Source organism: Pristis pectinata, chromosome 26 (assembly GCF_009764475.1).
Source record: "Pristis pectinata isolate sPriPec2 chromosome 26, sPriPec2.1.pri, whole genome shotgun sequence".
NCBI lineage: Eukaryota > Metazoa > Chordata > Chondrichthyes > Rhinopristiformes > Pristidae > Pristis > Pristis pectinata.
The window spans coordinates 25296575-25317889 of record NC_067430.1 but is presented as its reverse complement, the minus strand read 5'-3'; the positions used below and the strand labels follow the sequence as shown (position 1 = coordinate 25317889).

Sequence of the window (21315 nt, the reverse complement as noted above, 5' to 3'; positions counted from 1 at the left end):
TCAGTTATAGAGAGAGGTTGAGTCCTAGTCTAAGTCTTGTCAACATCTATGTAAATCTTTTCTGCACTCTTTCCAGCTTAATGGCATCTCTCCTATAGCTAGTTAAGGGAAGAACTTGTGTCACTCAGTAGCTAACAAGTCCATCTAACTCGAAGGTGGAATGTAACTTGCCTACAACTAATCAGTGAGTAAAGTTTTCCGGTGATATTTGAGAACGGTCCATGAAATTGAAGTTTTTTCATTTTTAATGGAAAATAGAAATTCTTCATTCTAGGCTTAGTTTGACTTATAACCGTCCTATTTTAGGTTTGGGGTCTGGTTGAGTTACTGAATAAATAATCCAGAGATGTGTAGTCAAACCTTATCATGGCAGCTGGGCATCTAATATCAAATAAAGTAAAATATATAGTTAAAAGCTAATGTGGTGATGGTGACCACAAAGGTGCCAGATTGTGGTAAAAACTTAAGTGGTTTACTAACTTCCATCAGGAAAGGAAATCTGTATCCTTGCCCACAACCACTAATTTTAACTTTCCTTTGGCCTTCCATGCATTCAGCTTAGGGGCAATAACAGATCAACAACAAATGCTTGGCAGGCCACGCCACATCCTGCGAACAAAAGAAAAATTATTTCAACAATAAAATCTCTCCATGATTATAGCAAAATTAGCAATATTTGGAAATAGGTAGTGATCTAAACCGGCAACAAGCCAGCACTTTGTAAAGGGAGACCTAGTGATCTGTTTACTGTAAATTTTTAATTTTATATGTGTTAAACAGAGTAAGAAGAAAAAGAAGTCTGACTTTATTCCGTACAGAGACTCTGTACTGACGTGGCTTCTAAGAGAGAATTTGGGTAAGGTGACAACAAAATTGTGTTTTCTCAAATGGCTTAAATCTTGCCGTAATTAATGGTCACCAAGAATGGTACACACAATTGACATTTGTTTTCTATAACCTGAGGAGATTTGGTTAAGATCACAAGACAAGGGAGCAGAAGCAGGCCATTCGGCCCATCGAGTCTGCTCCAAGGAAAGGGAAATAGAAATGAGAAATGGGGAATGGGGGAAGAAGAAAAGAAAAAAAACTATTCTAATCCCAATTTCCGGCCTTATCCCCATATCCCTTGATATCCTGACTATTTAGATATCTATCTATCTCCTCCTTGAACGCCCCCGCTGATCTGGCTTCCACTGCTGTACGTGGCAAGGAGTTCCACAAATTCACCACCCTCTGGCTAAAGAAATTTTTCCTCATCTCTGTTTTGAAACTGTACCCTCTAATTTTAAGATTGTGCCCTCTGGTCCTGGACTCACCCACTTAGGGATACAGCCTAGGCACATTTACTCTGTCCTTTCCTGTCAATATTTTAAATGTCGCTATGAGGTCCCCTCTCATTCTTCTGTACTCCAGCGAGTACAGTCCAAGAGCCGACAAATGCTCCTCATACTTAAGCCCTTTCATTCCTGGAATCATCCTCGTAAATCTCCTCTGAACCCTCTCCAACGTCAACACATCCTTCCTAAGATGTGGGGCCCAAAACGGCGCACAGTATTCCAAATGAGGCCTCACTAGTGCCCCGTAGAGCCTCATCAACACTTCCTTACTTTTATACACTATACCTCTCGAAATTAATGCCAACATAGCATTCGCTTTCTTTACCACCGATCCGACCTGGTGGTTAACCTTTAAGGTATCCTGCACGAGTACCCCCAAGTCCTTTTGTACTTACGTGCTTTGGATTTTCTCTCCTCCTAGATAATAATCTGCCCGCTTATTTCTGCTTCCAAAGTGTACAACTGCACATTTCCCTACATTGAATCTCATCTGCCATTTCCTTGCCCATTCTCCTAAACTGTCTAGGTCCCTCTGCAACCTTCCTATCTCTTCAATACTCCCTACTCCTCCCCCTATCTTGGTGTCATCTGCAAACTTAGCCACGAAACCATTTATTCCATCATCCAAATCGTTAATGTACAAGGTAAAAAGGAGCGGTCCCAACACCGACCCCTGCGGCACACCACTAGTAACCGGTAACCAACCAGAACGAGATCCTTTAATTTCCACTCTTTGCTTCCTGTCAACCAGCCAATGCTCCACCCATTCTGTGATCCTACCCGTAATTCCATGACCTCTCATCTTATTAATCAGTCTCTTGTGAGGCACCTTATCAAAGGCCTTTTGAAAGTCTAAATACACAACATCTACCGCCTCTCCCTTATCCACCTTGCCTGTGATTTCTTCAAAAAAAACTCCAATAGGTTGGTCAGGCAGGATCTTCCCTTCACAAAACCATGTTGGCTAGGACCTATCCTGCCCTGCTCCTCTAGGTATTCCGTAACCCCGTCTTTGAGGATAGATTCCAATAACTTTCCCACCACTGACGTCAGACTAATAGGTCTGTAATTTCCTTTATGCTGCCTCCCTCCTTTCTTATACAACGGAACTACATTTGCGACCCTCCAGTCCTCCGGAACCACGCCTGAATCTATCGATTTCTGGAAAATAATCGCCAATGCCTCCGCTATCTCTAAAGCCACCTCCTTCAGAACCCGGGGATGCACCTCATCCGGTCCGGGAGACTTATCAGTCTTTAGTCCATTTAGTTTTCCTAGCACCTTCTCCCTAGTAATCTTAACTGAACTCAATTCCATTTCGTGAGACTCCTGACTAACCGGCACATTGCTGATGTCCTCCACGGTGAAGACCGATGCAAAATATTCATTCAATTCCTCTGCCATCTCTCTATCGTCCATTATAATAGCTCCTGCACCATTATCAATTGGTCCTATATCAACCCGTGTCTCTCTTTTACACCTTATGTATTTAAAAAAACTCTTAGTATCCTTTTGAATGTTATCCACCAACTTCCTTTCATAATTCCTCTTCTCTTTCCTAATGACCTTCTTAGTTTCTCTCTGCAGGTTTTTAAAAGCTTCCCAGTCCTCTGTTTTGCCACTAATTTTTGCTTCTTTGTACGCCGCCCCTTTTGCTTCTATTTTAGCCTTCACCTCTCTCGTTATCCACATTTGTGCCTTTTTTCCATTAAAAACCTTTTTTCTTGGAATATATCTATCCCGCAATTTCCTTATTTCCTGTAGAAATTCCTTCCATTCCTCCTCTGCCGTCCCTCCAGCCAGCTTACTCTTCCAATCAATTAGGGCCAACTCCTCTCTCATACCATTGTAATTTCCTTTGTTCCACTGAAATATCGATACACCAGTTACCAGTTTCTCCTTCTCAAACTTGAAACTGAACTCAATCATATTGTGATCACTGGTTCCCAGTGGTTCCTTTACCTTTAGTTCCCTAATCACCTCCGGTTCATTACACAGCACCCAATCCAAAACAGCCGATCCCCTGGTGGGCTCTTCAACAAGTTGCTCTAGAAAAACGTCCCTAAGACATTCCACAAACTCCCTCTCCTGAGTACTACCGCCATTCTGGATTTCCCAGTCCACCTTCATGTTAAAATCCCCCATAATTATCTTCACATTGTCACTCTGGCATGCTTTTTCTATCTCAAACTGCAACTTATGGTCCACTTCCTGACTGCTATTAGGGGGCCTATATATGACTGCTACCATTGTCCTTTTACCCTTGCTATTCCTTAGCTCCACCCACAAGGATTCCACCTCCTCTGACCCAATATCCTTCCTTTCTATCGATTTTATATCACTACTAACCATCATGGCCACACCTCTCCCTCTGCCTACCCGCCTATCCTTCCTATACACTGTGTACCCCTGGACATTCAGTTCCCAATCACATCCGTCATAAAGCCATGACTCGGTATCATAAATTTTAGGTGGAATATTCTAATTTATCAGGAAATTAGCCTCATGATTTAGAGACTAGGTTGTCATCTCCCTTTATTATTCTAACGCCGGGCAGCTGCTGATAGAATCAGGTTCTGGTGAGATCACACCTGGAGTTCCAAACACATTTTAATCGCTGTACAGAAGGAAAATGATGTTTTTCTGTGCGGGGAGGATGCAGTGGACTTTAATTGGACTGATTTCTGGGATAAGTGGCATGTCCTGCAAGAAGAGGTTGAGTAACCTTGGCCCAAGTTCACTGGAAGAACAAGAGGTAATTTCATTGAAACCCATAAGATTCCGAGAGGCTTTTCTCTGGTAGGGGAGTTGTGGTGCCAGGATGCGGTTGCTCATTCAGACTGAGGGTTGTGACCTGTTGTAATTTTATGTCTTGATGAACTGGGGATACCCTGCTGTTGAGTAAATTCAAGACCTAGGTCTGCAGGTTGCTGGGACTCTGCTTGAGGGGAATTGGATCCAAAAGCAGAAAGCTCCAGATGTTGGAAATCTGAAATAAAACAAACTGTTTAACTGGTCAGACAGCATCTGTGGCAAGAAAAACAGAGTTGATGCTTCCTGTCAATGACATTTCCTACATGGTATGGATGTGGAGGGAGTATTTATGGTTTAGGATCATTCATTTTCTGATAGTATGGAGAACAGGTTAGACAGGGCATATGGCCTGTCCCTATTATTAATTTCTTGGTTTTAGCAGAGATTAAAAGACACAATAGATTAAGCTCATGGTGATCATGTAGAAGTCTGGGTTCAAATGCACTTCAAAGATTTAAAACCTCTTGTGCAGTATGGTCGGAAGCATAAAAGTAAAACATTTGATTTAGAATAAAAAAACAACTATTTGGATATTAATGTTATTTATGTTGTAGATTTACAGCTCTGATTGTGGTGTTTTTCTCTTAGGTGGAAACTCACGGACAGCAATGGTTGCTGCTCTCAGTCCAGCCGACATCAACTATGATGAAACTCTCAGCACTTTAAGGTACATCCATTGTTACCGTTTTCCGGTGTGAATGCTATCCTCGTGTAGCTGGCTGTGTTTACAATGACTCTTCCACAGTAAACTTAAATTCCTTAGAAACCTACTTTCATCGTTTGGTGATTGTTATTTGACACCACCTTCCGTTTTAATGCTCGATCGATCTTTCGTCTCTCCAGCTCTATGGTCTAAAATTAATAAACATTTGAGGATTAAAAATTGAAATGAAAAAATGTAATGTTAATTCTTCAGAGTTCTGTTTTGCCAGCTTTTCCACATTTCAACAAAATAACAGTGGAATTACACACCACAGAAAGCGCAGTTTGTAGAGCTGCTGCTTCGCAGTTCCAGCACCCTGGGTTCAGTCCCGACTTCTGGCGCTTGCACGTTCTACTTGTGACCATGTGGGCTTCCTCTGGGTGCTCCAGTTTCCACCCCCACGCCCCCCCCCCCCCCCATCCCAGATAGGTGGGCTGGTAGGTTAATTGGTTGCTGTAAATTGTGTCCGGGGGTGTCGATGGAAAGAACGGGTTACAAGGAAAATTAGTGGGGGAAGGATTGCTCTGTGGGCTGGCAGAGGGTAAATGGACTGAAATGGCCTGTGTCATACGAAAAGGTGGCAATATGATCTGGTGAAAGTACAAGGCTGACTGCCTTGGCTGAGCTTTTTGCTCCAATGTCTGATACATTGACGTCCATTTATATGGAGGTTCTCCTACAGGTTTATTTTCCCCCTTTTCCCTCTTCATTTGGAGGTTAGTTCTCGTGCATAGCCCTGATGTTTTCCAGCTAGTGCACTATTTCTGCAAATCCACAGAAGTGCCTCTAGCAATTTCCGTTCGCAGTTCAGGTTTTCACGCTTTGCCTTTGTGCTGCAGATTGGTGTTAGCTGTGGTTCAGTGGAAAGCACACTTAAGTTTGAGTGTGTAGTTCAAGTACAAGACCAGTGCTTGAGAACCAAAATCTAATGCAGTAGTAAGGGACTGCTGCAATTAGAGGTGCCATCTTCTGATTGAGTAATTTTGCCCAGGCCCTGTTTGTGTTATTTGGGTTTGAAATATTACTTGCCAGTATATTGAAGAGGTGTTCCCTGACCAATGTTTATTCATCAATCAACATCACAAATACAGATTATTTGCTGTTGTGACCCCTATATTACAATGGTAATTGCACTTGGAAAATGCTAGGTAGGCTGTAGAGTTCTTTGGAGATCCTCAAAGGTGCTGTGGAAGTGTAAATCTGTCTTTCTTTTACCACTCAGTGCAATCTGCATTTATATTTTGCAGGTATGCAGACCGTGCAAAGCAGATCAAATGCAATGCAGTGATTAATGAGGATCCAAATGCAAAACTTATCCGGGAGCTGAAGGATGAAGTTACAAGATTGAAGGACTTGCTGTGTTCTCAGGGCCTAGGAGATATCTTAGACAGTAAGTAGATTAAACACTAAACATACCCTATGAAGAAATCCCCAATAATTAAAGAGCATCTGCTGCTTTTAAGAATGCTTAAGGCAGTAAAACCGTTTATAGATCTGTGCCAAAGGAATTTTTACTTAAATGGTCTTATTTCCTCTGATTTTCTGCAGGTTGCCATTTAGTCATGATATTGGTACAGGAATTCTTTCAGTGATTACTATTTAAGTTCTAGAAAATAATCCAATAATCTTCCTGTGTTTTTGTGTGTGTGTGTGTGTGTGTGTATGTATGTATGTATGTATGCAAATGGCTTTGCTATTCAGGTCAAATACATTTCTGATCAAATACAAGTCCCTTAAATACTTCCTTTCCCGTTTCTAGGAAATACTTCTACATTTTTATCTCCTAGTAGGTGCAAATACAAAATAAGTCAGTATTGTCTATAGTTCTTGTGTGTACCCCAGCATAAGTATTTTTTATTAAGAGTCCATCATCTGGAAAGGATTGCAAGGCAAAATAAAAAAAAATTCTGTACCTCTGTAATCTTGACCCTTACAGCTTCCAGATTAATTTGGAGCCCTGCCCATGATGTCTGTGCCAAACCTGATGCCAAATTAAAATGAGTCCTTTCAACTTGCAACATGACAATGCAAGTTCCTCTTCTAAAATCAGCAGTCACTCTTGGTACAGGTTTCCATGAACAAACAGATAGATTGAGCAGTCACTCGATACATGGTATTTACTGTCACAGGAGAATGATAAGGATGTTTAAGCACAATCCTTACAAGTGGGAATCCATAACCTGCATCCGTTTCATGTGTCCTTCTATTGGAAACCCATCATTAGTTCTCCATGACATTTTACTTGACGAAAAGGACCTGGTTATGGTTTAAAAAGAACATAGAATAGTACAGAACCTTTGGCCCATGATGTCTGTGCCAAAAGTGATGCCAAATTAAAATGAGTTCTTCCAGCTTGAATGTGATCCAGATCCCTCCATTCCCTGCATATTCATGTGCCTATCTAACTGCGTCTTAAATGCCACTATCGTATCTGCTTCCACCATGACCCTTGGCAGCGCATTCCAGGCACCTACCACTCTTTGTAAAACAAAACTTGGCCAGCACATCTCCTTTAAACTTTCCCCTTCTCACCTTAAAGCTGTGCCCTCAAATCTTTGACATTTCTACCCTGGGAAAAAGATTATGACTGTCTTACTCCATCTATGCCCTTGACTTTTTAAACCCTTAACACTTCCAAGTTTGTTTTTCACTGCTATTTAATGGAGACATTGTGAAGATAATTTAGTATCTTACTTGGGGAAAAGCTGCAGATAGAATTTAATACGTTGGAATGATTTTGGATAATACCTAACGTGGTTGATTTACCATGTGAAATTAATTTTAAGCCTCATTTTCTCCAAAAAAAATGCATCTGTTTTTTTACAGTACTACTGCAATACTTCATGAACATTTTCCCTTTTTAAACATTTGAGAGCAGATACAATTTTCAGACCAGAAGCCATCAAATAATGTGATGTCTTATCAGTTGCGCTTGCACTGTTTTCAGTTTGTTAGGGGTTGGAGAGTGAGTGGAAACCAAAGGACTTCCCGCAGTGCTTTAAGGGAGTTTGATGAGACGGTGCACTGACTATTGAAGCTCCCTACTTTCAATTCCTCTGAAACGGAAGTCGGGAGAAATCAATTCTCCTGCTTTTAGTTTCTCTATCAAAATTTCCAAAAGCATTTTTCAAGAACTGAAACTTTCTTTGAAGAGAGTGATCTTCAATGTCAGATCTGACACATTAATCCTGTAATATCACGCAGCTGGATCCCAGCTGATTTAACAGAGCTCTTAGTTGTCCTTGTCCTTAGAATTGGGGGTTTATTAGATATTTGGAGCCAAATAAATGATTTAAGTTGGTGCCTAGGATATGGAGAAGGTATCATGATGATTTAAGACATTGGTGTATGAATTTTATGGTTGGCGTTTATGAAATACTGTTTGAATCTCGCAAATAGTTCCAATTTAGTTTCATCCTGCTTTGTATGATAGAGGGATTTTAAACATTGCTCACATCCTCAAATTCCCCTTCTATAGAAGTTGCTTTTTCTGTTGAGGATCTGGCTGTAAGAGAGTTCGAAGAATTGAAAGATGTGAATGCTAATTTTGTGCATACAATTATGAGAGTATAGCCATCCTTTAGTGTGCATGAACTTGTGAATATAATATCAGCACAGTGGCATCAGCACAGCACAGTTAGTATCAGCACAGTTGGTGCTGCTGGCTCACAGCTCCACTGACCCTGGTTCGATCCTGACAACAGATACTACCTCTATGGAGTTTGCATGCTCTCCCTGTGACCATACGGTTTCCCCGGGTGTTCTGGTTTCCTCCCACATCCCAAAGATGTGCTGCTAGGTTAATTGGCCACTGTAATAAAGCGGCAAAAGAACCAAAGGGATCAGGGTGACGTGAGAGAGAATACTCTTTTAGGATACAGGGGAATGAGATTATTGGGATTGCTCTATTGGGAGCTTGCATGGGCCCAGTGGGGCTGAATGGTCTCCTTCTGTGTCATAATACAAATAAGTACATGGATAAGTATTTGGATAAGTATGAATAGAGTGATATGGGCCAAACACGGGCAAATGGGACTAGGTTAGGTGGGCACCTTGGTTGGCATGGACCAGTTGGGCTGAAGGGCCTGTTTCTGTGCTGTATGACCCTATAATAAGTATGGGACTCGTGAGAATGCGGATATTTTAACCTTATGCTTCAATATGCCCTTTAACAGGTGGGAAGAATTTATTTCATAGCATAAACTTAGTGTTATCTGGGTGAAGAATTGAGAAAAAAGTTGCACGAGCAGGGTTACTTTTCATTTCCCTCCATAGATGCTGCCTGACCTGCTGGGTTCCTCCAGCATTTTGTGTGTGTGTGTGTGTGTGTGTGTGTGCGCGTGTGTGTGTGTGTGCGCGTGTGTGTGTTGCATGAACAAGGTTTTGTTTCATGTCTGAACAGCAATTTCTGAAAGTTGAGAGTTATTGATGGATTAGATCTCTGCAGCGTGGAATAAAAGGACCTTTTAAATTTCAGTGAAGTCTTTTACCGCCTAATGTTCAACAGTTAGCAAATATGCCTGAGTTTTCAGAATGCACTTTGACCCTTCTCATTCTCCTGCATCCCTCCAGTTGAGCCAATGACTGATGATTACTCTGGAAGTGGAATCAAATGTGTGTATACGTGTGTCGGTACTTTCTAATTCTCCTGCAAATCTGCTTTTAATCAGCCCTGCTTCAACCCAAGCTTTGCATGTCCAAATCTGTGGCGTCTTCTGCAGGAAAGTCCCAGATATATTTCCTGAAAATTGCCTGTTATCTGCTTAAGTATACTATACAAGTATGTGGTATAAATGGGAGGATTGGGAATGTGTCCTCGTTATATGTCGATCTTTGGTTCCATTTTTGGAATGGCACAGACACAAGTGTATGTACAAGCCATGGATTGCCAGGGTGATGTTTTAACCTTCAGTGAGTGCCTTTCCAACCTCCAACTGCACCCACGGTTTCTTTTTAATGCAGTTATTAACAGGTCACTTTTATTTTACTACTTGATTTAAGAAATGGATGGCATCCCATCAGACTACAGGAGCACAGGAGTTGAGCAGGTATTTTTCACATATGTGTTGATGAGCAATAGAGTTGTCCCAAAATGTCTCATGTAATGTGCCTCGAAGGGACTCTGAGCTCTGAATATGCAAGACAATTCTAGAAATTACTGATAAGTAGACAATTTTGAGAGTAAAACCTAGCTTTTGCTTTAGCTATTTTTTAATTAAAGAACAGGGAAATTTGTGATGTGAAGGTAGGTTCATTGCCTGTAGTGTAGATAGTGTTTTTATAAAGAAAATACAAATTGATTGAACAAATTCACAAACCTGTGGAAATTGGATTTCAGTATAAGCCAATATGAGGTCATTTAGTTTGGACATATATAAAAAAAAGACTCCTTTCCAAATAGTGGGAAGTGGAAGAAGTGAAAAGGCAAAGGCACTTGAGTGCTGAGGTGATTAAAATGTTATGCACACATTGTAGAGAATAACAAAATGTTATTAAGAGTGCAAGGGAGCAGAAGGTATGTTACAGATATAGGGGGGAAAAAACCTTAGCTGCATCTCACTTGGAGTCCTGTGAGCAGTTCTAGGCACCACATCTCCTGCTGGCTGTATTGGTTTTCAGGGGTCTGAATGAAATGGGTATCTGAGTGCCAGTGCTTTAAACTAGGGTTGCATGTCCTATAAGGTAATCAATTGAATGAAGTTCTCAAGTCGGTTGAGGAGAATTGATTGGGTGGAGAGAAACTATTTCAGTTGGTTGGGGTGTCGAGGACCAGGGAACACAGTCCAAAAGTGTGAGCCTGGCCTTTCAGGAATGAAGTTTGGAATCACTTCTGTGCACAGAGTGGTAGAAATCTTTTCTGCAAATGGCAGCTGTTGCAGGGTTAATCGTACATTTTAAGTCTGAGATTGATGAGTTGAGTGTTTCCTTGGTTAAGAAGGATGTAGCAAAAGTGGGATATGGAGTTAACTCAATCATGATCAGGTTCAGTTACAGAGGAGATTGATGATCTAAGTTGTCTCCTCCTTTTCCTATATTCACAAGCAGCACAATGGTACAGCTGGTAGAGCTGCTGCCTCACATGTCCAGTGACCTGGGTTCAATCGTCATCTCCAGCGCTTTCTGTGTGGAGTTTGAATTTTCTCCCCGTGACAACTATAGTTTTCCTCTGGGTTAATTGGCCGCTGTAAATTGGCCCTAGTGCGAAGAGAGTGGTAGAGTCTGAACACTTGGCGTGAATGTGAGGACAATAAAATGGGATTAGTGTAGGTTAATGGGGGCTTGATGGTTGGAGTGGACTGAAGTCCATGTGTACCTGCTGTATGACTCTATAAAGCAAGTAATTTCTGTTACCTATTCTCTTCAACGTTATTGTGCAAACAGCAGAACATTTTAATCTGCAATAAATTAGGAGCTGAGAGGTAATGTTGCAGCTATATAGGACCCTGGTCAGACCCCACTTGGAGTACTGTGCTCAGTTCTGGTTGCCTCACTACAGGAAGGATGTGGAAGCCATAGAAAGGGTGCAGAAGAGATTTACAAGGATGTTGCCTGGATTGGGGAGCATGCCTTATGAAAACAGGTTGAATGAACTCGGCCTTTTCTGTTTGGAGCGACAGAGGATGAGGGGGGACCTGATAGAGGTGTATGAGATGATGAGAGGCATTGATCGTGTGGATAGTCAGAGGCTTTTTCCAAGGGCTGAAATGGTTGCCACAAGAGGGCACAGGTTTAAGGTGCTGGGGAGTAGGTATAGAGGAGATGTCAGTGGTAAGTTTTTTTTTATTCACAGTGGTGAGTGCGTGAAATGGGCTGCCGGCAACGGTGGTGGAGGCGGATACGATAGGGTCTTTTAAGAGACTTTTGGATAGGTACATGGAGCTTAGAAAAATAGAGGGCTATGGGTAAGCTGAGTAATTTCTAAGGTAGGGACATGTTCGGCATAGCTTTGTGGGCTGAAGGGTCTGTATTGTGCTGTAGGTTTTCTATGTTTCTAAAAGCGGTGGATGTGAACCTGTTATTTACAAAGTCATTTTTAAGTTTTCATTTTAATAAATAAGACAGGTGATTAATGGGACCAGAATTAAATACTGCATTTCACAACCATCAGTCCAGAGCCACAAGGCTTTGCTCTGGTGTGCTTAAAATGCTAGTTTGTTCCCCATTTCTTTAGGTAATGTGATTATCTTCCTTCCCACTTGCCAAATGAATATTGGCCTGACAGCAAGCAAGAGAAATTATGGTAGTGGCAGAATTATTTTAAGAGTTGATACCACTGCTCAAAAGATTGATTTCAAGTAGATAATAGTTAAACCCACTATTGCAACAGAAATGTCAGGTGTAACTTATGAAGCATTGCTGTAGTTTAATGTGCTGGATACTAAAGTTCTTTCAATAGTGACAGCATTGAGCAGAAAATAACAATAATTCCTCCTGCATTGCCTGTTTAAAATTTTAAATATATAATTGTCCAATCCTGTCGTAGTTTATTCTAAGGCAATTTTGAAAACAACTTGATTGTTGGAGCCCTATCTTATAAAGGTCTGTTGAACACTGCCAGTAATGAGAATGTAATTACTTCATCTATTTAAGTGTTTGCTATTTAAGCTGAATGTGTACATTGTATGTCCTTTTAATGTGTCAGTTATACCTCCTTGGGAGGCGTGACTGCAACATTGTACATAGTTTAAAATAAACCAGATGGGCATTAATGCAATAGTTCATATCAAAATAAAAACAGAAAGTGCTGAAAATACTCAGCAGGTCAGGCAGCACAATGGAGAGAGAAACAGAATGAATATTTCAGGTCAACAAACTTTCAAGGGCAGCCTGTCCTTGAAGAGGAAGTGGTGAACAATTGGTTTGTAACTGGCAGTTTGTACCTGTCTTTATCTTTAATCTGGGACCCTTTTTTTTCATAGATTGTTAATCTGTGTCAAGCAAGGTCTGAGATTCTGGTCATAGCAATTAATGACAGATGTACACACTTACCAGTGTGCATTGATGTGAAATTGGGGGAGGGGGTTGTTGAAGAGTAGGAAATAGAGAATCCACAGCAGTAATTGAAGAGATTTGTAGCTGGTCTTGCATATCAGAGACTCAAGGTATGAGTTTAACAAGAATGTACCATTTTTGGATGAGGGAGTACTGATGATCTGAATAAAACTGCTCCTGGGTCATCGGTTATGTTGGTTTTTTTTTCAGGGTTGTTCCTCCAAACCAGTCTCTTGTACAACAGAACAAAATAGTTCCTGTGCTTTTGACCCTGTGCGCTGTGGGATGATTTGATGCCAAGTTTATGATATCAGTTGACTTGGCTGTTTTATAAGACGCTTTTGTTGTTTTCAGCATAAAGTCTTTTTTGTAGGCCTTGTGTGCGGGAGTGAGATGTCTGTGTTGTAAGTGCACGTGTAATTATTTTCTTTGCTGAAGCCAAATGCTTTGCTGATCCCTTTATCGGATATTGACAACTGCAACTGCTGCACTGTTTCCTTATCGTTGGTAGTACACTGATGGTGGTTTTAAAGTCTGACTGGATATATGACCAAATACTCTTCGGCATAGATGAGCTTGTCTTCCAGAGACATTTTAATATCGGTGACAAAGTATCATAAAAAGAAGAATTCTTCTGGGTCAAGGAATTTGATAAATTGAAATATTAAGTTGCTGGTATTACAGTAATTCTGATAATGTGTTGATATATACCGATGATTGTCCTGTTTACTAATACCCTTATCAAAATCAAAGTGCATTGTTTTAGAACTACCATCTAGTGTCCAAGCCCGTTCTATAGCCCTATCCCGTGTGTCTTATGCCTTCCTTTCCTCTTTCTCCTCTTTTTTTTTCCCCCATTTTCCCTTGGCTCGCTCCTTCTCTTACTCAGATTTGAAGGAAATACAGAACAGTAACCATAAGTACAAACTAGCCTCAGGAAATCAAAGGCCTGGCCATTTCTCCACAGCGCCTGTGGGCTCACTAACAGCGTCACCTTCTTCGTCTTCGCTGAGCAGCCAGGCGGCTATTCAGTCAGTGACCAGCCTGCAGGAGAGAATAATGTCAACTCCGGGCGGTGAAGAGGCCATTGAACGCTTAAAGGTATGTGCTTCAACTTTTTCATGCATTAACCTTTCCATTTGTATCAAAATACTCCCAAAAGGAGTCCAATGTAGATCTTAATTTGCATCAGTAATAATAAGGAGCATTGTTGTGTTGACTTTTTGGTTTTGGCTACACTAAGCCAAGGAATGCAATCTTAGTGGAGAGTTTACTGCATTTAAAACTTACACATTTTAGCAAATGTATGATGTGGGCAAGTTCGTCATTAACTTTTGTGTGTAAGTTATTGGTATTAAGGAAGCATGCTAATCTGTTGGATACAGTTCAAAGATTTACTAGACTAATACTTAGAATGGATGGATTGTCTTATGCGAAAACGTTAGACAGTCCAGCCTTACTTTGTTTCACTTTGTCCTACCTCAGTGCACTGTGTAATGAATTGATCTGTATGAATGTTAAGCAAGACAAGTTTTTCACTGTACCTCAGTATACGTAACAATAATAATAATAAAAGAAAACAATTCCGTATCAATATGTACAGGCGGGGTACTTGTGCATGTCTTAGAGAGTCTGAGCACCTGCGTGCATGGGACAGCCCGATCTCCAATTACCTTGGACCTCCTTGCTACTGGACTAAGACCTCACTCTGTCTTGACTTAGTCCAGGCAAGACTTGTGCCTGCTGGGGTTTGGAAGAGTGAGGGAACTCGACTGAAATGTATAATATCCTGAGGGGCCTCGGCAGGACAGATGTGTTAAGGACAACTTGGACAATTGTCTAGAGTAGAACTTGGACTGGATCATCATCATCTCTGAGATGTTCCCTCAGAATCAAGCATGTATCCAACATTTTCAGGATGCCTATGTGTGATTTCTTTTAATGTGGGATGGTCATTGCAAACCAGCTACCACAAGGTCTTGACAGAGCGAGGTAGTCCAGTAGCAAGGAGGTCCAAGATAGTTGGAGATCGGGCTGTCCCATGCACACAGGTGCTTAGACTCTCTAAGACATGCAGAAGCACTCTGCCATACATATTGATATGGAATTGGATTATTATTATTATTATTGTCACTTGTACCAAGGTACAGTGGAAAAACTTACCTTGCATACTGTTCATACAGATCAATTCATTACACAGTGCATTGAGGTAGGACAAAGTAAAGCAGTAACAGAATGCAGAATAAAGTGTCACAACTACAGAGTGCAATGCAGGTAGACAAAAAGGTGCAAGGTCATAACGAGGTAGATTGTGAGGTCAAGAGTCCTTCCTATAAGACTATTGAATGGTTCCCTGGTACGATAAGATGGACTCTTGACCATGTTGATATGGATGTGGACAAATAGACATATGTACAAAGACAGCATTTTTAACCCTCTTCTCTCCCCCTCCCCCCCCACCAGCCTTGTCTCTTCCCCTAATCACTCCTCCATCACCCTTTCCAACTACCTCCTTCCCTCAGTTCCCACTCCCACTCAGCCCCTTCCCCCTTTGAAAAGCCATGTCATGTAGTGAGGATATTCTTGCCAGAGTTGCGTGACATCAGGATTAGAGCAGAGGATCAGCATAAATCATACACAATAGCTAAGTGATTACATAAGAAATGGATCGGATTAAATGCGTGCAGTCCTGCTGCACTGTGACGAGTTAAGCAGTGCATTGCCTTGGAGGCAGGGCTGTTCAGACACGAATACTGACTCTGCTTCCTGACTCTCACAGTGCAGGGTGCATTGTCAGTCACTCTGGTGGCTGCACTTTGAGTCACTGTGACAAAGACTGCTGTTGTTCTATATTTTAACCGTAACCTGAATTCTATTCCTGAAAAACAAATCTTTAATGACAAGAGACAGGTGGTTCTGTCACCTTTCACATAAGCTGAGTTGCAATACAATTGATGGTGGAACTCCTACAGTTAACCTGACATTACATTAGCTTTCACTGAAAGTCCTACATTAATTTTCACTGAAAGTCCTTCCTAATTAGGAAGGCAACCTGGAATGCAAGAGGCCACGTGGATGATTGCAACATAAACAGTGATTTTCAAGGCATCTTGTGTGGTATGCTGGGTCTTTGCAATCTTGTGTTGTGCAGTGGCAGAAACCTCCTTTCATTTCCAGCAATTGCTGTTACTGTAAAGACAATTATTCAGCACTGAACGCAGGAATAACTAACCAAAAATGCTGGACGAAATCAGCAGGTCAGGCAGCATCTGTGGAGAGAGAAACATAATGGAGCAGCAAGAAAATAAAACTACACAAAAAATGCTGGAAGAAATCAGTAGGTCAGGTAGCATCCATGGAGGGAAATAAACAGTCGACATTTCGGGTTGGGACCTTTCATCAGGACTCACCTCAGCCCGAGACATCAATTGTTTATTTCCCTCCGTGGATGCTGCCTGACCTGCTGAGTTCCTCCAGCACTTTTTCTGTATTGCTCCAGATTCCAGCATCTGCAGAGTTTTTTTGTGTCTCCAGCAAACAAAACTAACCTGTTTTCTCTCATTCCCACTTATTCAACCTGAAGTACAAACTCTATTTCTCTTTCCACAGAGGCTGACTTCTTCCAGCATTTTCTGATAGCGATCCCTCTATTCGTTGTTGAATAATTGCTTGCTGAGGGTCTCGAGCATTTTCTGCTTTTAATTCAGATTTCCAACATGCGCAGTGTTTTGATTTTTATTTACAGAGGAACAACTAAGATGCACAAAACTGTAAATAACTCTGAACACAAAGTAGGAATTTGTTACCGCTGAATAGGAAAAGATTTTTAAAAAGTGAGGCTAAAATTTGAGCCTGGTATCAACTGAGTTTTATATACAGATGTTAACTACGGTCTGGTAGCACCGCGAGTCAGAAAGTTGTGACTTTAAGCTCCAGTGTGAACACTTGAACACACAATGCAGGCTGACTGTCCAGTGTGGTACCACTGAAATGCTGCACCATTTTTTTTAGCTGGGATTCAAAACCATAGTCCCAGTTGGTCACCTAGGTAAAGGTACAAGATAAGAATACAAGAAATAGGATTAAGATTTTAAAAAATCTGCCAGAAATACTCAACAGGTCAGGCAGCATCTGTGGAGCGGGAAACAGTTAACATTTCAGATCGATGATCTTTCATCAAAGATGCAATTTCACTTTTTTCCCCCACATGTTCCTTGTCATAGCGGGAGACTATTTGGCCCATCAAATTCATGCTGGCTCTTGGTACAACCCTATCAGTTTGCCACTTATTTCCCTGTGACCTACTCCCTCTCACAAGCCCATAAACTCCTCCCTGATTCTCTTTATACCCACCTACAGGAGGAGCAATTTATGGTGGCCAATTAACAGCACATATTTGGGATGTGGAATGAAACTGGAGCCACTCAGGGAAAACCCCACGTTGTCACGGAGAACAAACGTGCTCCACACAGACTGCACTGGAGGTCAGACTGGACTTGCTGATGGCTACCTGTTGATGAAATGTCATCATTCCAACAAAAAATTGCCGTTTCTCTCTCCACGCATGCTGCCTGAACTGCTGATAATTTCTAGCATTTACTGTTTTTATTTCAGATTTCCAGTGTCTTGCAGTTTTTTCCCTTAAGTAGAATTAAGAGTAAACTTTATGATTTCTGGAGCCTGTTCTGACAAATAATCAGATTATAACTGATCTAATCGTTGTCTTCAACTCCATTTTCTACTCAACCCTTGATTCCCTGTAGTCTAAAAATCTATCCCAGCCTTAAATGTACATAATTCTCTGCATGAACCGCTCTCGATGGTTGAGAATTCTAAAGGTTCAGGGAGAAGGAATTTGTCATTTCAGTTTTATGTGGTCAATCCCTTTATCCTGAGGCTAAGCCCTTCTAGATAGAATTGTCATATAATGATGCCGGTATGGGCCAATGTTCTGTAACTGGATAGAAATCGCTACTGTCTTTGGTGCTATTGGTGTTCCTGGTACTCAAGTGAACTTTGTATTTTAGGAAACCTTAGCCCATGCTTGGTCTGATTAGAATTGAAATCATGCATTTTCAGGACAGTCTAATGTTACTGCACTTGATGCAGATCCAAAGCACCTCCACTGAAATTAACAAATGGGAAAGCAAGTAACTGACAGAAGCCAAAGTTGAGCAATTAAAGAGCATTTTCTCTTTCTAATCTCAGCAAGGCTATGGGTGATGGTGACAGCTTTAGAGCTGAACCACTCTGGGTAACAAACAATCTGTTGGAGGAACTCAGAAGGTTGAACAGCAAATGTAGGGGGGCGGAAGGAATTGTCGACATTTCAGTCCTGATGCAGGGTTTCGACCCGAATCGTCAACAATTTCCTTGACCCCACAGATGCAACTTGACCTAGTTAGTTCCTCCGGAAGATTGTTTATTGCTCCAGATTCCAGCATCTGCAGTCTCTTGTCAAAGGCAAAGTTGAATTTATTGTCATGTGCACAAGTCCATGTGTGCACAGGTGCAATGAAAAACTTACTTGCAGCAGCATCACAGGCACATAGCATCAGATAAGCAGTATTCACATGAAAAACATAAATTATACACAATTTCTACAACACACTTAGAAAGAAAAACAGTCCATTTTAGGGTAAAGTGATCAAAGTAGAGTTGTATCACCATTCTGAGTAATTTTATTTCAGCATGGATATTACTTGGGAAGAGCAGTTCCCCTATGTTGGTTCAGAACACGTATTGTAAAGCCCTATCATTTAAAAAACATATTACAGCTATTATTCACCCTTGTATTTAATAATAATTTTTAAAAATCTTTAACAGCTACCATTTGCCATTGCATTTAATAATAATTAATGTGTGCAGCTCCTGGTTTGGCGCAGGTTGAAAATGCCTGCCTTTCTGCCTTTCATCTGGGCAAGAAATTTTCTGAGCCTCTATCTTTTCATATTATTAAACTGAAAAATGCTGCCACACATTCATTTCGGGCCTTACTGTGTCACGATGCAAATGCTCCAATGGCTCATGAAACCTGGCATATATTTTATGTAATAGGACTTCTTGAAAGCTTTGAGAGAGCTGATAGTGTGTGTAATTAATTGGTTCTAGTAATGAATGAAGTAAGGTTATTTAATTTTGGAACCTGATGTGTAACTGAATTCAGAGCCATAAACCAATTTATTTCCAAAATTGAAGATGCATCCTTTGTATGTGCTTGCATGCTGATGTGTTCCCCGTTGTGTTCTTTTTTGTAAGATGCATCAGTTCAGATCTTCAGATGGTATTATACTTGACCATCCTCTTAATCTGCTCGGTGACCTGGAAGATGAATGGTTTGAATGTTTGCTTGTTATCTGTTTTCCTTATAGTTCTTTGCTAATTCCAGAAACATCAGTTGGAATTATAATAACCAGTGCCTTGTTTCCATCATTATTTCTAGCTTTCTTGTTAAATGAAGCGTGAGCTCAATGAACATAAGAAATTAGAATCTTTTATACAGCTGGGTCGATAATAGTTTATTACCTTAATAATCCTCACTGTATGAGCACTAATCAGAACTATATGGGTGCATCCTTGCAGCATGCTACATATTGCTTTATTCTGGCAGATAAATGGTTTAATTGGCATTAAAATATTCCATTCACAGTCTTCTAATTACAAGCATCACTCTGTGCGTTAGTAAACCATTACTAACCCACCCGGTGTGTCTCTGGAAGAAGTTTATTGCAGCATGCTGTTGAATAAAGGATGCAGTTGTTTTGGGTTTAGATGTGTCCTATGTTTTCCAGCAGACATCTTCAGTAGCCTATTCTTTTCCCCACCACCTACTGCAGATATTACAGTACTTAAATACTCTGCGCATCATGTGTGAAGCACGCTCTTCAGTTGATGCACTTGCTGCCATTAGTACATGTTGCCACAGCAACTAGAGAAGTTACCTTGCAGCCTTTTGATGAGGAAACTCACTGCATGATGTCAGTTCAGTGGAAGGCAAAGATAATATTTCAAGGCAGATGTAAATTAAAATTACTGAGAGACTCTGTACTTTCATGGATTAAGGCAGTTTCGTCCATATAAAGTATATAAAGCAGTATTACTGATATGGTTCAATATCATTTTCACAGCAGGGTATTTTTGCAGCTATACATGATGTGCTTGATTTAAATAATATAAATTCCATAATACGGACATAGCAGGTTCCTTTAATCCATTAATCCCAAAAGAAGAGGTAATTAAGATATTAATTTTGCAATGCATGGCATCTACAGAAGAAGCCTGAGTTTATAGGGAGAGGTTGGCCAAGCTAGGTCTTTATTCCTTGGAACACAGGAGAATGAGTGGTGACCTTTATAGAAATGTTTATGAGAGGCATAGATAAGGTGGACAGTAACAGTCCTTTCCCCAGAGTAGGGGATCCTAGGTTTAAGGTGAGAGGGGCATAGGTTTAGGGTGAGAGGGGCAAGATTTAAAAGGGACCTGAGGGGCAACCTTTTCACGCAGAGGGTGGTGGGTACGTGGAACGAGCTGCCAGAGGAAGTGGTTGAAACGCAGGTGCAACATTATCATTTAAGAAGCACTTGGATAGGTACATGGAGGGGTGGGGCTTACGGGATATGGGCCAAACGCGGGAAGTTGGGACTAGCTGGGTGGGTCAGCATGGACTCGTTGGGCCGAAGGGCCTGTATTCATGCTGTGTTATTCAATGACTCTACCTCAAATTTACTTCAACATTTAAAAATATATTTAAATAATGTGGTAGTCATGACAGCCTCTATTAACAATCAACAGCACTGGCGAAACCTTAGAGTCAAACATTCTCAACCCACACCCTCCTTCAACTCCATTTCTTCCTGCCAACCCATCTTCCTAACTCCATGATCAACCCTCCCTAAGATGCAGCTCTCAGCATTGTCACCCATTGGTCATCCCTTCTTAAATCTTCTCTTTGTACTTCCCCTTTTCTGAAGGAAGCTTACATTTTTGATGAAGCCTTTATTCTTCCTGTCATAAAGTCATATAACATAGACACAGGTCCTTTGGCTCATTGTGTTCATGCAGACCACTGAGTACCTATCTACACTAATTCCATTAACAAGCACTTGGTCCATAGCCTTCTATGCCTTGAAGTTTCAAGTGCTTGTCAACATAGTTCTTAAATGTGGGATTCTTTTCCTCCGTCACCCCCTCAGGCAGTGGATTCCCATGTCCAACCACCCTCTGGGTGGAAAAAAAGCTCTTCCTCAGATCCCTTTTAAACCTCCTGCCCCTTATCTTACCCCTGTATTCTCTGGTTCTATATACCTGTGCTAAAGGGAAAAGTTTCTGACTCTCTATCCTATCCATGGCCCTTGTAATTTTGCATCTATCATAAGGCACCACCCCCCCCCCCCCCCCCCCCAAGCTTCCTCCACACCACAAAAACGAAAAGTTATTTGAGGAAGAATGTTCCAATGACTTATGACACAG

The 21315-nt window shown here is 41.1% G+C and overlaps 1 protein-coding gene across 1 annotated transcript in view; it reads left to right on the top strand.

Moving 5' to 3' along the window:
• The window catches only part of kif1b (kinesin family member 1B), a 229691-nt gene that overhangs the window by 95886 nt on the left and 112490 nt on the right, over positions 1 to 21315 (top strand). Inside the window, 5 exon segments of the mRNA XM_052039294.1 lie at positions 781 to 856; positions 4740 to 4818; positions 6102 to 6244; positions 9427 to 9468; positions 13736 to 13947. Of these exon segments, the coding sequence (XP_051895254.1) occupies positions 781 to 856; positions 4740 to 4818; positions 6102 to 6244; positions 9427 to 9468; positions 13736 to 13947 (552 nt within the window).